This window comes from Nelumbo nucifera, chromosome 2 (assembly GCF_055504915.1).
Source record: "Nelumbo nucifera cultivar China Antique chromosome 2, China Antique-T2T, whole genome shotgun sequence".
Taxonomy (NCBI): Eukaryota; Viridiplantae; Streptophyta; class Magnoliopsida; order Proteales; family Nelumbonaceae; genus Nelumbo; species Nelumbo nucifera.
Window position 1 is genome coordinate 20,008,140 of NC_142650.1, and position 19,152 is coordinate 20,027,291.

The 19,152-nt window shown below is 34.4% G+C and overlaps 1 protein-coding gene across 1 annotated transcript; it reads right to left on the bottom strand.

Annotated features, from left to right (window-relative positions):
• Nucleotides 1-10,432: 10,432 nt before the first annotated feature.
• Nucleotides 10,433-12,687, bottom strand: LOC104595081 (Pentatricopeptide repeat (PPR-like) superfamily protein). Its single transcript, XM_010255660.3, has one exon. It carries the CDS (start codon nt 12,632-12,634, stop codon nt 10,778-10,780), a length of 1,857 nt encoding a protein of 618 aa, XP_010253962.1. The 5' UTR covers nt 12,635-12,687; the 3' UTR covers nt 10,433-10,777.
• Nucleotides 12,688-19,152: the final 6,465 nt, after the last annotated feature.

The window sequence follows — 19,152 nt, forward strand, 5'->3', positions numbered from 1 at the left end:
TATTTATTTTAAAAAGCTCAAATTTTGAGTTTAATTTTTAGGGTTTATTTCCTTTCTGACCGATCTTGATCCGTTACATAATTTTGAAAACACCTATACTACCCCTGTTGAAAATAAATGCTTATAAGCACTTATTTTTCGAATTAATAAGCACTCCCAAATTTGGCTTTTTAGATGATAGATGACAATTTGGATCTACCATTTAAATTTAAATCAAAATCTTGCAAACAAAGCATTATAATCCCATTGGTGTTTATCTTATGTCAGAGCTGAAAGGATGGTGTTGAAGAATCTTATGCCAGCCTCTGCCAAACGCTTCAACTTGGTTTCCCTTTAGTTGTAACCATCTATCACAGATTTAACCATTGCAAAAAGAAAGGCATCTTGGCATGATTTTCTCTTCATGTTTGTGGGGAGATGTATGATGTCGTCCCTTGAAAGCAATTGAGGGCCTACAAGGTCCTCAATTTGCTATTTGATTAGGTGAATAGGGACATAAATATCACCAAAGACAATTGATGATTTAGATGGTGATAGCTCGTAACAATACAAAGACCAATCATGTGAGAAGAGGACGTACGACTCGTATAATTTGTATTTGATTTTAGTGATGATAGTTTATTGTTCTCTGTCCATTTCCTGATGAACAATCTTCTCTGATTGGGAAAGATCTATAATGCCAGAAGGACATGGTATGAAGGAGTTTTTGATCAATCAAAATTCACTCATGAATTTTGATAAATACCACTTGATTGATTAACATGATCACAAATTTTTCAAATATCAAGTCTTATTAGTTGAACCCTTTATTATTATTATTATTTAAATGAACTTCATTATCTTTTTAACTGTTTTTTTTAAGGGCTACATAACAGGGGTAGCCCATCCCCAACCCATAACCCTTAATTTTCAATCGTAAATTAAAAGTGCAATTTGGGCAGACTTGATTGGGTTTTTTGTCAGAATTTAAATGGATCTAATGCAAAGGCTCGAGGCCAAATAGGGTTGCAAATAGGGATCATCATGGGCCAGGTTTTTATAGGGTATCAACAGCATTAAGGCTGGCCCAAGTCTGGCCTAGCCCACACCCTGAGCTTGATACTAAATGTCTGGCCCAGTCTTAGGCCGAACCGGACATCCAAGCTGGCCCATATAAATTAAAATTAAGGAGTTTTATAGATTCTTCAACCTCATAAATTTTTATAGGTTTTATACAACTGTGAACAATGACAAATGGAAAAATCTATAACATATGTGAGGGTGTAAAACAATACATTCAGAAGACCAATATAAATTTTAAAGGAGAAGCAAATTATAAATTTCCCTAAATGTCACACATTCAACAACACTTCTTTAAAATTACACGAGAAGTATTCTCAAAGAGAGCATTTTTCTCAACGGGATAAGAAACATACATGGTGGGATCCATTAAAACTACCACAAACACACATCTCTTCAAACATTTATTTCCCTCTTTCAATCAAAATCTTTAAATACATGCATAGTCAGCCGAATAAGAATACATGGTGGACCCATTAAAACTACTGCAAATTCAGCCAAATAGCATTTAACTCTAAAATGCACATACATGGCTATTTATGAAACAAAAAACTTTGTTGAATACCACCGCATTGGTTCTTGGGGTCATTAAGTGGGTGATTAGATGTTCTTTTAAGATTGGGAGAAAATACAAAGGCATCAGTATTTCAGTATCTCTAACTGTGGAGATCTGTACAATGCACAGGATTTGTTAAGCGAAATCTATACAATAGAAACACACAAGAGTATATAATTGTTTTATATTTTAATTTTTTAAAATAATTAATAATTATTTATATTTTATATATTATTTTGAATCACTTTTTTACAATACAAAAACAACAATAATTAATTTCAGATAGGGTTGTTCATAAAATTGATGAAACCGACCAACCCGACAAACTTGACCCAGTTGGTCAGTTTTCTAGTATTTTTTGTCAGCTTTGCATCAATAATTTTCCAACTCGATCAGGTTGGATCAGTTTTGATTTGGCCATTGGTAAATCGACCAAAATCCAATGACCTAACCTATATATATATATTATATAATTTTTAATACAGGAAAATAGTAAAATTCCTTCTTAGTCTAACATATTTTATATCATAACTTTAATTTTTACATTTATTTTTAATAATGACACTATAATTTTTTTTAAATTTAAATTTAAATTTTAAGTTTAAATCATTTTAATTGACTGACCAAACCGAAACAATTTGAGTTGGTCAGTTTTCACTAATGGTTGATTTCGGGTGACCAGCTCCCCAACCTGACCAGGTTGATTTGGTTGGCCAAACATCCTATAACTAAGCCAAACCAACTCGTGAGCACTCCTAATTTCAACTAAATTAGTAATCTAATCTCTAATAAAACACAATTGTTTAATCTCTAATAACTATTGGAAATTTATAGCAAAAATACACAATTATTAAAAATATATTGATAATGAAAATACAATAAATAATTAATAAGAATACAATAAATACAATATTTATAAAAATATAATAAATACTAAAAATATATTAAATTAGTCAATAAATAGTAGGAGTGCAACTTGGGCGGGCCCAGTCCGAAATTTTACACAGGCCTAGGCTTGGATTTTCGGTCTTTGGGTTGGACTCAAGCCCAAGAAGTTGGGCTTTTTTTATTATTCAGGTTGGGCTCGAGCCTAGCCCTTAGGTAACCCGAACTCGGCCCAAGCCCGACCCAACTATGTATGTATATATATATATATATGTAAATATGTATGCAAAATTTATATATATGAATGTGTATACATATGTGTATATACACACACACACACACATTTGTATACATGTTTACTTATATACATATTTTGCATACATATTTATACATCTATACTACTTTAGAAAGTACGAATAAATATTAAAGGAATTTTCTGAGGACAAAACCTACCCCTCTATACTTAAATTTAATGATAAAAAATGAGGGCAAATAGGATAGTTGGTTATTGATATTAAATGAGTTGAAAAGAGATAATTTTAAGATTTTCAATGCATTCAATTCTCTCTCATTAAATCTAACATTTAAGGTATTAATTTGCATTCACTTTCATTGAATCATATATTTAAGGCTTTTTTGTTTTTTCTCATCATTAAATTCTAAAATAGTGTTTTCATCTAGATGGTGGTAAAACTTATACTTTTAAACCATTTTGGTCAAATGGGCCAATCCATGTTGCCACAATTAAATAATAAAATTCAAAAATATATAAAATGCAAAAAATATAAAAATTAAAAAAATGGGAACATTTTTAACATCATATGTCTGACATACTAAACAATAATAAGTATGATAAAAAAAGGTTTTAAAAACCAACTCGGAAGTAGACCCGCTTTTGCCTTCGGGGCACAAGTCATTGGTTCGACTATAAAGGTCAAATGAGTCAAACTGCTTTACATTAACTCTATATGTGTTTGTGTGTAAAAATACATATTTTATCAATAAATATAATTATGTTTTACATATATTATAATTAGGTTTTACATATATTACATATAGTATATGTATTATATAACATTTATTTATGTTTTTTTAATTCAGATTTAAAATTTTTATTTATAAAAAATATTAAAATTGCAATTTGGGGTCAAAAACGAAGTTTTTTCATGAAAATAGCAAGAAGTTTTTTCATGAAAATAGCAAGGCAAGGCGTCAAAGACCCTTGGAACGTATAGATCTTGAAACGTTACTCAAAATAAAATAAAAAAGATAACCCCAATCAGACATGGAGTGCAAAATTACGGCTTTCAAATGTTAGAACATAATTAAGTGCGCAACCTGCAACTTGGTTATTGTGTCGAACAGGGAAAGGGTTGAACTGCCCAGGTTAGACAATTTTTAACTATGGGGGGGGGTTCAACAAAAGCAAACCTAGGATCAAGGCCGAGTGACGATTCGAACGGTTTAATCATCCAGGTCAACAACGTGTTGAAAACATTGATGATAAATAAGAAATGTTTTTTATTAATGATGGAAATGGAATGTCAAATTTAAATTCTACTAATTAAATCCACAATATTAATTTTAATAATATAAAAATAAATATTTTGAAAACAAAACAATTTTCTTCCCTCTCGATAGTGGGTAAGCAATTCAACCATTTGGGGTCAAATGCGTTAATAAATAATTCCATAATTAAATAATAAAAAATAAAATATATAATATAAAAAAATAAAAAGAATTGGGCACGCCACTAATATTGTATATTCATTATACTAAATAAAAATAAGTGTGAAATGTAAGAAGTATTTTTATAAATGATGAAAATGGAATGCCAAACTTAAAATCAACCTATAAATGAAATGATGTCATTGTCAAATAATAAAATTTTGAAAACCAGAAAACACAAAGAATCACAAAAATAAATTTTGTGCATAAGATATAATGTTACATATTTATAAAAAATAAAATATTGGGTACATCTATAATATTATGCATTTATTATATTGAACAAAAATAAATATTATACATAAGATATTGATGATGCGCAATCCGGTCGGTCCTAGCTGCCGGTTACCTTGCCTTTGACAGAGTTGAAGATTCTTGAGACAAGGAAGAAATAGGAGATTTCCGGGGAGGAATCCGGTAGAAGCACTCCGAAGCTCAAGTTAACACTCTTGAGAAGGCAAGGGAAAATAAGAGATTTTAAGACCAGAAAGCACAAATATCACATACCTCTTTCTCTGGGGGAGGAAGGCCTTTTATAACCACCTGGTACACTTACCCCCAAATTTCTGCCAAGTCAGGTATAACCGCCTCTGTGGGGGGCAGGCATAACAGCCATTGTCCTTTCTGCCAGGGTTGTCTCTGCCACAATTGAGATGGCGGTGGCAGGTGGCCGTTACAACGTGATTGCCGTCTGTCAGACCCAGACCAGTCAAGCGTGCTGCCCAGAGTACGGATCTGTCAGATATGGTTTCACAGTCGCATAACCTAGAGCTAAGGTGCCGAAGTGGTGTGCAAGGTGAAGTCTTGAGTTCGGATGAGTAGGTCCTACTGTCCCGTAGTGCTGGCATATGGTCCGAACTGGCCCGAGGTGGGCTAGTTTCGGCCTTGCCCTTAGCGGGCTTCGCTGTTAGCCTCAGGATCCTTTTGGGAGAGTTTCGGTTTCGCCTCCCAGGAAGCATGGATTCCTTTTGGGAAGCTCGGGCCTCTTCTTGGGGAGCTTGGGAGCTCGGGCCTCTCTTTGGGACATGGCCGCGCTACGTCATCGTGATGACCTGGCGTTCCTGCCTGGTCATCTCGTCTTCTTCCACGTGTCAGACAGCCGAGGGGTCAGGCCAAATCTACCTCCATCAGATATAATTTTATCAATAATGGAAATGTAATACAAAATTTAATGTCAACCTAGAAATCAAACTTTTTTTTAGAGCCGTGGGTTAGTGGTTTAGGTCAAATGTATTAATTGATGATACGATAGTTAAATAATAAGTATTTATAAAGTAATCAAAAATTACAAGTAATCAAAAGAATATATATAAAAAATTTTATATTAATTGCGCCAAACAAAACTTAAGTGTGATAAGTAAAAATTATTTATATAATGTAGATGAAATATATAATTTAAAACTAATCCGAAAGCAAAGTTATTTTCTTATCTAAATGATTGGTTAATTATCCAACTTTTCAATGAAAGTATAGAGTTTTGTCAAAGACATTTCGAAGCATTCCTAATGTTATATAAGCATCATATTAAATAAAAATAATTGTTAAAATAAGAATTATTTTTATTTAAGACAAAAATGGAACACAAAATTTAGTAATAGTTGTAAGAGGAGGAGAAGTAGTAGTAGTAGTAGTAATAATAATAATAATAATAATAATAATAATAATAATAATAATAATATATTATTATTATTATTATTATTATTATTATTATTAATAAAAGTAACAATATGACTAAAAATAAACTTAAATACTTGTACTAAATGTGCATGTGCAGAAATTTTAAATTACAACAATAACAACAACAACAACAACAATAATAATAATAATAATAACATTGTAATTTAAAATTTTTACACATGCACATTATAACAAGTATTGAAGTTTATTTTTAATCATATTGTTACTTTTATTAATTTTTAATTTATATCTTGACAATGATATATCTAAAATTAAAGTAATTAATTTGAAAAAAAAAATTCATACGCGTAATGCACGTGCTTAATTACTGGTATACATAAATATATGTATTCATATTTGACCAACTTGAGGAAATCAAATTACAGTGTAGGCTGTGCTTGAGTTGGGAAAATTGGGCTTAACTTCGGGCTCAGGTCTTATGCCCAAATTTTAGGGTCAAGCCTGGGTTGACCATAAACCCAACCCAACCTGCCTGGCTTGCACCCCAAATAAATAGTTTAATCTATAATAAATACTAAACAATAAATTATAACAAAAATACAATATGGACAATAAATTAAATCTAAAAAAGTTAAATAACAATAGTTTAATCTCCAATAATGGTTGAAAGTTTTCTATTAAATAACAAAAAATAAATAAATTTATACCTAAATATTGAAAATATATTTATCACAAAAACAAAAAATATTAATTTTTTAACATTAACTATAATTCTATACTCGCACAGAATGTTCAATTATCTAATGCTTCTTCCTAAAATATCTCCACCTTCCTAAAATACTCAAATCAAACTTACCATACAAGTATTGAATCTCAAACAAAATAATAGTTGCCCTGCACTTAGGATTTTGCCACGCCTACTACTCTATAGGTTAAAAAGAAGAAAAACACAAATTGTTAATTGCAAAGTAAAGTTGATTTAATTTTCTAAATTAAATAAGAAACCAAAATCAAATTTATCATATAAGCATAAGTTGTGAATCTCAAATGAAATAACAAATGATGTGGCCATTCCTCTAGATAAAATATGGTAAGTCTCTTAAATTAAATAAAAATCTATAAAAATGAAATAAAAAATTAAGTTAAAATTCTAATATAGATGATTTAATAAAAAAATGAAATAGTTCAGATTGTGGACCCGTACTTAGTATGAGGGTCATGCCTAGTATATACACTTAAGTAAAGTTGGCTAGCCTCTCCTTGCTCCATTACCCTAACCAAGCAATCCTAGAGTAGGTGCAAGATTCCCTTTAAAAGTCTATGGAGTTGCCATCTCAGCATTCCTTATCTCCCTTTTTCCTCTATTTTTCATTAGGAAGCTAATAAAACTCATATAATTAAACCTATTTTTTAAGAAAGATATAAGGGTCCTTTATAAAGCCAATCCTTACCCCAATTTGTTCCTATCCCCCACTAATCACGTGGCACCACCATCCCCCACTTTCTCTTAGATTATCTCTATAGTCTCTAACTCCTAATTATCTCATAAATTATCTCTAATTTATGAGAGAGTTTCTCTCCTAAGTTATCTCTAATTCCTATTTATCCTCCCCCCCCACATTTCATCTATATCTATCTAAATAAAGGTTGAATTAAAAATTTAACAATTATTTAAATATTATAATAAAATTATGTAATAACTTGAAAATATTTATTAAAAATAGAAAAAATAACTATAATAGATTTAATAGTATACACGTTATTAATAATTTTATATTTTTTTATGAAATTATGTAATAACAATATAAGTTATAATTTTATTGATTATTCAATTTAAAAACTATAAGAGAAGGCAATTTAATAACTCAAGCAAGAATATGGACCAGTAATGAAGTTCAGCCTCCACAATAAGAAAACACACACACAAAGAGAGAGAGAGAAAGAGAGAGAGAGAGAGAGAGAGAGAACTGCTTGTTTGATGGAGAGGGAGAATCAATTTCTATCTTTGACATAATGCTACAGTACCCATATATGCCTGCAGCTATATCCCTACTTATAAAAGGAAAAGAATTCAATTTTTTTTCTTTGGTAGAACAGACATTCATCAAGCAAGAAAAAGGCAAAAGCTATACAAGCAGAGAAAAACCAACAAGAACAAACATAACAAATGAAAAGAAAAACAAACACACAATGAAAAGCTACAACAGCAGAACAGATCACCCCGAGAAAACAAGCCAATCTTCCAACAGAGCGTGGGCTAACCAGTGAGGACCAGCATCTATCCATGACTTAAAAGCCAGAAGACCTGTCTGAGCTGCAACATGGGTAGACCTATTTGTTGAGCACTTCACAAAGGAAAAAGAAGCAGGACAATCTTCACTCTTCTTGACAAGCCAACTTACTAAAGACTTTCTATCACTTTTGATGATTACATTCTGGAGCTGCAAATCTCTCACAAAAGACAAACCTTCAAAGATTGCTAAAGCCTCCACCTGAAGAGAAGAAAGCTGAAACTTTCCCACACTTGAAGGCTACAAAACAGCCAGTTCTATCCCAAATGGCCACACAAAAAGTTGCTGAATTGCAGTTCAAAAAAGCCCCATCCACATGAACTTTGAACCAACCATCCTGCAGGGGAAACCGAAAAACAGAACTAGTCCCATCCTCAGAATGGGGCTGTGCTTGTGATGATATAGCTGCAATCTTCTGAAGCTCTCATACCTGGATCATGACCCTATCAATAACAGAGGCTTGGTTAGACAAAACACCATTAAAAACATTATCATTGCACTGCAACAAAAAATTCCTAAGTGTCAGAGCTGTGCAGGGTTTCAGCTCTTCTTTCCTATCCTTCTGATCATTACAAACTGAGAACAAGCCAAGAAGCCAATCCTTGAAAGAAGAACCAGGAGGAAATGCTTGAAAACCTAAGCCAAGGGGGCCACCAAACCTACAGTGTTTTGCAAATTCACACAAACAAAGGGCATGTAACACTGATTCCTCTTTTTTCAGGCATACAGGATTGCTGGGATCATTCAATACAAGTTCAAGGCTAAATACCACACTATAGCTCCATTTTTCTGTCTGTGGCTAGACCCCAATTTTCTTGTAGGCTCTGTTTGGTTTGAAAGAAAAGGTAGGGAAAGAAAGGGAAACCAATACAAACCTTGTATACTTAGCCTGATCAACTAGATCAGAGCGCCTAGCAGAAAAAACTAGATCAGAGCATGCCCTTTACATCATTACATGTCTCTAAAATTGTAGCCTTTGGGGGATGTTTGGCATTTTTAGCATTGCGAGAATTCGGATATGGTTCCAACACACGGCCCTAACAGCCATTGTGGCCATACATCATTCATCGCTGTTGAGACTGGATCTGGACTCACATTGTGAGGCCATTTATGGGCCACACCAATGCCACTTAGGCGGTGCCATTGTGTTTGGTAACTGTTGATTCAAGAAAACACCCCACCTTGTAAATCATATAAAATGCAACAAGGTAAAACATCTCTCAACAGTGCAAAGTGTTTTTTGGAGTGACATGGCACTGATGTGTCATCTGGTGTGGCATATGGAGGGTTTAGTGTTGGGTTTAGAGGTAACCAGACAATCAATTCACCGCCATTCCAGTCACCAGCAGTTGATTCAATGTCGGGTTTTGACTTCTAACACATTTGTTCTCCTTTTTGCAGGATTAATCACCACACCACCTTCGAGTCAACATTTCCAATGTCGGTTTGTGCCATGAATGCCAATGTGCACCTTTTTTTTATGAATAATGCCAATGTGCACCTTGGTGGATGAGGTTTGAAGCTGTTATAATTTTCAGATTACAAAAATGGATAACTCATCTTAAGAAGGCTAAAACCCAACAAAACCCCAGCCACTGTCACTTGTTCTCTGCTATTCTCTCTCTCGAAGATGTCAACAAATGATTGCTATGAAAGCTACTATGATACATTACCCGAAGACAGCATTTGGTCAAAGAACCAGAATGTGTTGCCAAATCCGATGGTGAGGATGCGAACCCTCATTCACTATCTGATAGAGGAATAAAGGATAGTCCTTGTGTCAGGATGCTACAACGCCCTGTCTGCTCTCATCATTCAAAAGATCAGGTTCAGCATCAGTTTTATCGTCGGCTACACCACCTCTGCTTCTCACCTTGGCAAACCCAACTTCAGCTTGCTAAGGCTCAGTTTGGAAGAAGTACAAATACAAATATGTACAGTGCAAATACATACAAAATAATACAAAAATATAAGGTTTTGCACTGTGCATATTTGTATTTGTACTCCTTCCAAACTGAGCCTAAGGTACGTCACTGTGCTCTCTGCACTTTTGTTCTTCCTTCTCCCTCTTGACGATAGTCTACCATAAAAAACAAACAGTCAAGTAATTGACTATTATAATGTTTCATGTTAAGGAGGAGTGATAGACAATATGATTAACCCTTTCATTGGCTAAGGCATCTGCCACTGGTTCAGGTCTTCAACGCCTTGAGTAACCACCCATATCATAATTTGATAAAACACCAGCGAGACCACCAGTCTACCAGTTCATGTTGAACCATAAGACAATCAGAATGCTATTAGATATAAAATAACAGCTCATCCTGCAAGGACAATTCCTTCTATAAGTCCGTATAATAAGTTACAACAATTACAGCCTCTAGCCCTTGTGGCTATCTTTGAATACATATGAATCCTTCATTACCAGCTCTGGATTGAAAAATCAATCAAGCAATTGCATTTGAACTTTTCATTATTGAACTTAACTTTTGGAGGTCGAAAAATTTATTGCACAAATGGCAATTAAAGATGAAAAGTCTCTTTCAATACAAAAAGTGAGTAGATTAAGCATACTATTACTGCTCTTCAGGCTCTACAACCCTCCTTGTCTTCAAGGCAGTCAAGGTTTCACAGTATGAAGGCTACCCACAAGTGAAGAATATACAGTGTCATCAGGCTTCAGGCCTGCTTCAATCATTTCATCATATAATCTAAATGCCTCATCTGATCTCCCTTCCTTGGAAAAGCCTGAAATTATTGCAGTATAAGTGACAGCATTGTGTTGCAAACCTCTCTTGGGCATTTCATGGAACAATTCCCATGCTTCATCCACCTTTCTAACCATACAATTTCCATGAATAAGAGTAGTATACGTATATATATCTGCTGCTATGCCATTCATTTCCATTTCATCTCTTAGCTTGTAAGCTTCCTTCAAATTCCCTTTTCTGCAATATCCATATATCAGAGCATTGTACGTAGCGGCATTAGGCTTCACTCCCTTCTTCTCCATCTCATGAAACACTCTCTTTGCTCCTAGTAAATCCCCTTCTTTGCAATATGCGTCAATCAATGTAGTGAAACTGAGTTTGTTAGGAGTAACATCCCTTTCTTCCATGGTGATCAGCAGCCTCTTTGCCTCATTGGTCCGTTTTGCCTTACACAACCCACTTGCAATTGTATTGTACGTAAATACATCAAGCTTAAGGCCTTTCTTCTCCATCACAACTTGCAATTTTAGGGCTTCATCTACCAATCCCTCCCTGCAATATCCATTCATTAATGAGTTGAATATCACCTCGTTTACATTGATTCCTTTGCTTTGCATCTCATCGACCAACATCTGTGCTGCTTCCAAGTTCCCAACCTTGCAGAGGCCATTGATTATAGACCCATAAGTGTGGGCGTTTGGACTGAGACCTCTCTCAGTCAATTCATCAAACAAGATGAAGGCCCTTTTCATGTCCCCGGCTCTACAGTGTCCATTTATAAGTGCAGTATAGACATAGATATCCGCTATTATACCTTTCTGATGCATCTCCTGAAACAGCCTCTCGGCTTCTCCAACCTTTCCACAGCTCGAGAACCTGTCAATCAAAATAGTGTAGGTCAAAATATTGTAGGCTACACCTTTCTGTTCCATCAAATTCCGGACCTTGGTAGCTTCCTCAAATGCCCCTTGCTTTAAATAGGTACCCATCAGGCAATTGTAAGTAGCAACATTGGGTTTGATCCCTCTACCAGCCATTTCATCCATCAAACCCTTGGCAGTTTCTATTTCTCCTATCTTACATAGGCCGTCAACCACTATTGTCATCGAACGGACAGAAACTTCAACACCCGCTTCGAGCATCTTCCGTAAGAAACGAAAAGCTGATTTCACCTGATTGGACCTCTTGAGTGCGAGTAAATAAATAATGCACGATCTCTCATCAATCTTGAATCCATTGTTTTTCATGTACTCGAAGGTCTCCAGAGCCTCCCCAAACTTGCGATTATCAGAATAAACCCTAAAGAGCATATCAACTAACTTAGCACGAATCCAGGAACCGTCACATACATTCTCCAGCAAAGAAGCTGTAACTGTCGCAGTGCATTTGATATCTTCATTAATCACAACAGAATTAAGGAGATGTTTGGCCAAAGCAAATCTTCTGTCCTTGAATAACCTGTAAATTAGAGTTAGATAGGCCGAAATGTCGTGTTGGTATGGGGAGGTAGATCCTTTCCACTGCAGAAAATTGAAGAAATCTAAGTACGATTTGGTTCTGAGGAGTGGGTTTGAGAGAACAAGTTGTATTACTTCGGGATTAAGTAGGTGGAGGAGATATGTGGAAGGGAGAGATTTGCAGCCCAATGTGATTAGGGTTTCAGAGATCTTTTCTGCAACATCTTGATTAGATTTGGAAGAAGAGGTTGAAGGTTTAACTGTTTGAAGGGTGCTGACCAGTTTCTTCTGTCGGTTTTGAATCGGCATTTGGTGGGGAAAGCGGAGCGAGTTGAAGTTTGGACTTGGGAGGCAAATTCTCAGAACGCACGGTGGTTTTGTTGGTTGCGAATAGACCTGTTCATGGGCCGGGCCGAGCCGGGCTTTTTGCTCTTTATTAACATAAAATTTTCAGGCCCGAGCCCGAGCCCGAGCCCGGCCCGACCAACGGGTTTAAAACTCGGGCCTGAGCCCGGCCCTCATAAAAAGCCCGAAGCCCGACCTGGGAGTCTGAGTGCCGGTGCCCTCTGAGGATTGAGAGAACGGCGCCTGCTGAGTTCGCCGATTCCTGGGAGTTTGAGAGTGAGAATAGAAACTGAGAAAGTGAGAAGATAGAAAATGACAACAGTGCCGGGCAGAGAGAGAGTGAGAGAAAGAGAACTCACCGCTCGAGAGAGAGAGAGAGACAATCTAGATCTGGAGGCGCCGGCCGCCGGTGCCTGAGTTCGCATAATGAAAACGGTGCGCCTAGGTTCTGGAGGCGCCAGTTGGAGAGAGAACTGAGAAGATAGAAGACCTAGTTCTAGGAAGAGAGAGAACTGAGAATGAGAAAAAAGATGAAAACGGTGCTGGCTGGAGAGAGAGAGATCACCGCTGAAGAGAGAGATGACTACTTCTGGTGGCATCGACCACCAGTGACTGAGTTCGCAGGTGCAACTGGGTTCGCCGGTTCAGAGAGTTGAGAGGGAGAAATGAGAGCCGCTTCTAAGAGTGAGAATGAGAAAGGAGAAAGATAAGAAAATTTTTTAAGTATTTAGGGTTAGGGTTAGGTAGTTTAGGAAAAGTCAGGCCAGGATAGGCTTTTTCAACAAATCCCGAGCCCGACCCATAAAACAGTCAGTCTCAGGCTTTTAGGCCTGAGGTCAAGCTCGCGGTTTAAAACGCATGCTCAAACCCATTCGGGGGCTGGGTCGGGCCGGGCTGGCCCATCGGGCTACCCGGCCCATGAACATGTCTAGTTGCGAGTGTCTATGACTATGAGTGGGTTTAAGTGGTAAACCCCCGCTAATCACAAGATAAGGCTCTAATCGCTCCTTTTGTCTTCTCGAGTTCGCCTCTGCTCCCCACCAAGCGCGCCTCACTCGGTCTTTGCAGCGCATTCCCGCCGTGCTTTGAGAACATCTCCGTACGTGATGTTCTCAATACACGCTTACGATGCACCGTGAAGATGGTATAAGGCGCGTTCTGTAAGGAGCAGATCCGATCTATGTCTTTTCGGTCTTCAGCCGATGTCAGCGAGACTTTAAACGTAGCGGTTTTGATTTTGAACTCGGCTTCAGTAAGGAGGGTCAGAGATATACTTAAAGTGGTTGTAAGTACGGCGTGAGCATCGTTCAGCGAGCCGCGTCGAAGGAGTTACTGGAAATAGTATCAAACTTTCAGTGATCAGTGAAGCCGTATCATAGATTTTCCCAACTTTCATACAAAAGCAACTTTCTTTACTCATATGAAAGTCTATTTAAAGTTTGGAGAATTCTATTAAATTATCCATATAATTTAGGAAAAGGACTAATTGCATCCTTATAGTTTAAATATTCTCTTAAAATATTCTTAAGTTTTTTTACAACTAATTAATTCCTCTCAAGGGTTTAAATTTTGATATGATACGTCCAATCTTATTTTTAAAAATCCATACAAGATAAGGTGGAAAATTGGTGGCATCATCTTTTTTCTACTATATTGGGATATATTGAATAGTATTGACCAATACATTATGAAAAAGATATAGTCGAAAATAATAAGCCTTCTTTCACCCCTCCCCCCGAATGACTCTAAAACTCCAAACCCCATTCCTAGAGTGCTAAATGTGCAATAATTTGCAAGAAACAAGTGTGAGTAGTAATTTTTTAAGGTTTTTCAAAATTTGAAAAAGTAGGGCAAAAATATGTAAGTTTTTTTCAATTTTTTATAATATCTTGTGGTTTCTATTTTTTTCCAAATGTTCAAGTCTATGTTGACCTACATTTTTTACATTCAAAATCTCTTTTTTTTGGTGTTATGAGTAGATATATGGAAATTTCATGAAGATTTTTGGGGAAAATATAACTTAACAAAAAATTTGAAAATGTAATTTTTTTTTCTTTGCCTATAAAGACCTAATATGATTTAGATCTATGGGTTTATCTATCATATCCATAAAGCAATTGAAATTTCTTCTTTAATATATATTTTTTATTTTTTATATTTTTAGAATTAAAAAACAAATAATAATTAATTATATTTTATCAATTGATCAAAACGATTGAATATATTATGATTCTATGGATGATCTATCATATCCATAGAGAAATTGGAATTTTTCTTTAATAATTAGTTTTTATATTTTTATATTTTTATATTTTTAAAATTAAAAATAATTAATAATTAATTATGTTTTATCTTTTGATCACAATGATTGAATATATTATAATTCAATGCATGATCTATCATATCCATAAAGCATTGAAATTTCTACTTTAATAACGATTTTTAATATATTGTATATAATGTATATATATATATATATTATAATTTTTAAAATAAAAAATAAATGATAGTTATTTAAACAATAAATAATTATTAATTATATATTTACTTAGAAGTTATGCCAATGCATGTTTTATGGTTAGATAGGAGAGTTGTGTTTTTACCATCCCATAAAACATAAGAATTTTAATTTATAAATTATAGTTAAGCATAGGTTTTGCAATGAAATTATAATTAACTATAGTGTATTTCTTCATAAAACCATTAAAATATTAATTTATTGTATATATACCTCATTGAGGTCTTATATTTAGTGTCGTTGATGTGTTTTTATGATCTATTGAAGTATATATACTGTTTCCATGTGTATCAATGTGTGTCCTAATTTTTCTCTGCTACGCATGCGTATCTAATTGGTAGATGTCACCGATTCTACAAAAATGAGGTGAGAGTTTCAAAAGGTGTCGACACAAAGATGCATACTTTCGCCATGCTTCTTCATCCCTAGGAAGTTAGTGCCTTGGAAAAACAACTGGTTGGAGGTAGAGGGTCTAAACGATTGCTCTCGATTACAACTGGCCAAGATCTTGGTAGGAGAAGGTGTTCCTTGAGGTCCGCCATTAATGGAGAGCTTTACGAAGTGAGAAATGGAAATCGTCACTGGTGAAATTCATTGTTTTTTACATTGTGCGAAATGGAAACAATCGTTGGTAAAGTTGCCATCATGAAGAAAGAAGACAAAAATAAAATAAATAAAAATACAAAACTAAAAAATGCATTGTTTTAGCTAGAAACCATCCCAGGTAGAGTTGTCGACATCGGAGAAGGAAGACTTTAATCTTTAACTCGGGAAGTGAATTGGCGCTTGGATTTGGGTTACAAGAAACAATTTGTCATTTGAGAAATGATAGGAGGGCATTTAGGACATTTTATCAGCTCTGAATTGCCTCTGAATGCATTAAGTAGCTAGGCAACCTCTTATGGTTTCAGATCTGAAAGTGGCATTCAGATCCACCTTTAAGACATGATCCCAAACATCAATTACCTCTAAAAAGCAAGTTTTTCAGAGATAAGAGGTGGATTCAGCGTTATCAAACGCCGCCTTATATTGCTAAAATTATCTAAAATCTAAAACTAGGATTGTGTGGCATACATCAGGTTCTGCTAATTTCTTGGTCAAAGTTTTGTGGTGTAGCTTAGTGGTATGTCTATATTTTAATATATAATTTACACTAAATGTTCAAGCTTATGATAATGCTAAAATTTTTCTTAACATTGCAATTATGTTATAATAGGAACACAAAGGATCCATTTGGTTCATAGATAGAATTAAAATCAAAATCCCATGGAAATGGAATTGCAATGGCAAGAGTTTTAAAACCGACCTAGACAATGAATAGGTCAGGGGTCTAGTACTCGGGTCGAACGGTCGTCCCGTTTTAGCAAATAAAAATAAAAATTTAAAAAAAATAAAAAATGGTCAAAATCGTTAAGTGGTTCAAACAATTCAACCGCACGACTCAGCAGTTTGCTAACCAAATCAACGTTTTTTTGGCAAAAATCCAGTATTGGGGAAAAACGGAAACGATCACCTGACTGGTTCCCAGTTTTTCTAGTCCGACCATCCGATTTGGTCCGGTTTTGAAAACCATGTGCAATGGTCTATTCCTAATGTCGGTTTAGTATAGACAAGAATTGGAATCAGAATGGAAATGAGATTCCGATTGTACCCAACCTAACAATTGAAATAGGAATGGGTGTTATTTATTGGTTTTGTGTTCCCCTTCTATGCTTGTTAGCCTTTATCATACAGTAAACCTTGTCAAATAAACAACCCAAGGCATGAAGCAAGACTTTATACAAAGGCCTCATGGCACATAATCTAGTTAGATTAATAGATACATGATGTAGATCAAGGTTCAAACTATCGGAAACGTCAAGTGTATCAGAAAGATAATTTTAAGAGACATATTGGGATACGCCTTAGATACACTAAATATACAACCTCAATGAGATTGATATACATTAAATTAATATATTTTAATGGTTTATGAAGAAATATATTGTAGTTAATTATAATTTTATTAAAAATCCTATGCTTAACTATAATTTATAAATTATAACTCTTAACTTTTAATGTTTTATGTGATGGGAAAAAGCCAACTCTCCTATCCAACCGTAAAACATGCATTGGTACAACTTCTAAGTGAAAATATAATTAATAATTATTTATTATTTGTTTCCAAATATTATAAAAAATAAACAAACATTACATATATATTCAAAAAATAGTTATTAAAGAAGAAATTTCAATTGCCTTGTGGATATGAAACATCATCCATAGAATTATAATATATTCAATCATTACGATCAAATGATAGAATATATTTAATTACTTATTTATTTTTTAATTCTAAAAATATAAAAATAAAAAAATATTATTAAAGAAGATATTTCCATTGGTCTATGGATATGATAGACCATCCATAAAATTATAATATATTCAATTGTTGTGATCAAATGATAAAATATAATTATTTGTTATTTATTTTTTAATTATAAAAATGGAAAAAAAAATTAAAGAAGAATTTTCAATTGCCCTATCGATATAATAGATAAATTCATAGATCTAGAACATAGTTAGTCTTTATTGGCAGAGTAAAAATTACATTTTTAATTTTTTTGTTAATTTATATTTTTCCCAAATATCTTCATGAAATTTCCATAAATCTACTTATAACACACAAAAGATTGTGATTTTTAATAAAAGAAATGTAGATCAACATAAATTTAAACATTCAAGAAAAAAAAAAGAAATCACAAGATATTATAAAAATTGAAAACATTTACCTATCTTTGTCATATTATTTCAAAATTTGAAAAATGTTCAAGAAAAAATGTTAACGATTCACACTTGTTTCTTTCAAATTTTTAAAAATCTAGCACTCTAGGAATGAGATTTGGAATTTGAGTCATTTGGGGGGTGAAAGAGGCTTATTTCAGGGAAAAAGAAAACTTGCTTTACCCTTTTTTTTTTCCAGTTTTTGGCCGTATCTTTTTCATCGATACGCTACCGATACGCCCCGATACATGTCCAATACGCATGAAGAAAGATGAGACACCCGATTTCCATGCATATCCTGTATCAGTTTTTCAAGGATACGATACGATATGCCCCGTATCGAGCATATGGTTCGAAATTTCAAACCTTGATGTAGATGAATCATGTGAATAGTTTTTACAACAAAGACTTGCTAAGGATCTGTTTGGAAGGAGTACAAATATAAATATGTAGAATGCAAAACCTTGAAATCGAGCTCGAGTTGAGCCAAGCTCGAGCCTAATACTATTTCTCGACTTGAGAACACCCAATGTGGAGATCACATCATCTTGGTTCCTAATTTACTCCTAAACAAATACCCAGCTTCCTACCTCATTTTCTTTCATATAAGCTGGAAACAACATCATTTTTCATCCTATTTGATTTCTCACACTTCTCACAAACAACAAGAAAAGTCAAATCTAAAGTAAAAGTAAACTAAAATTTACACCCAGTGCCACTGAGTTCGCCCTGCAAACAGACAGAATTCAAGCTCAACCCGGCAAATACACAACCAAAGATTAAACATCCTAAATATTCTCAACCTAATCAAGTACATCATTCTTGCCAAGCAATATATACAAGGAAAAGATTTCGAAAGAGATGGGGACTAATTGAATCTTGTCGAGCTCAATCCAATAGTCATAGAAAGAAAACGGAATGTTTCGGCAGAACATAAACCATGCTGCATGGAGAGATTAGTTGAAACCCAACATTGCAACCAAAGTTGGCAGCCATATTAACAAAATATTTTGATGCTCGAAGCATTCAAAACCCATTAGTGGTACTGCAATTTCAAAATTCAAAACCCAGAAAGGATTCAAAATAATTCAGCCAGAGCACTTGTTTATCCACATACCACCGAAAGATGCCTTTCCGAGGGTAGGAATATATAAGAATTTGAGTTGTATGAAGAGATTCAATTGCTGCCTTATTGACTAAA

Coding starts and splice junctions, on each gene's coding strand:
- LOC104595081 (XM_010255660.3), bottom strand. CDS start 12,634: ATGCCGATTCAAAACCGACAGAAGAAACTGGTCAGCACCCTTCAAACA.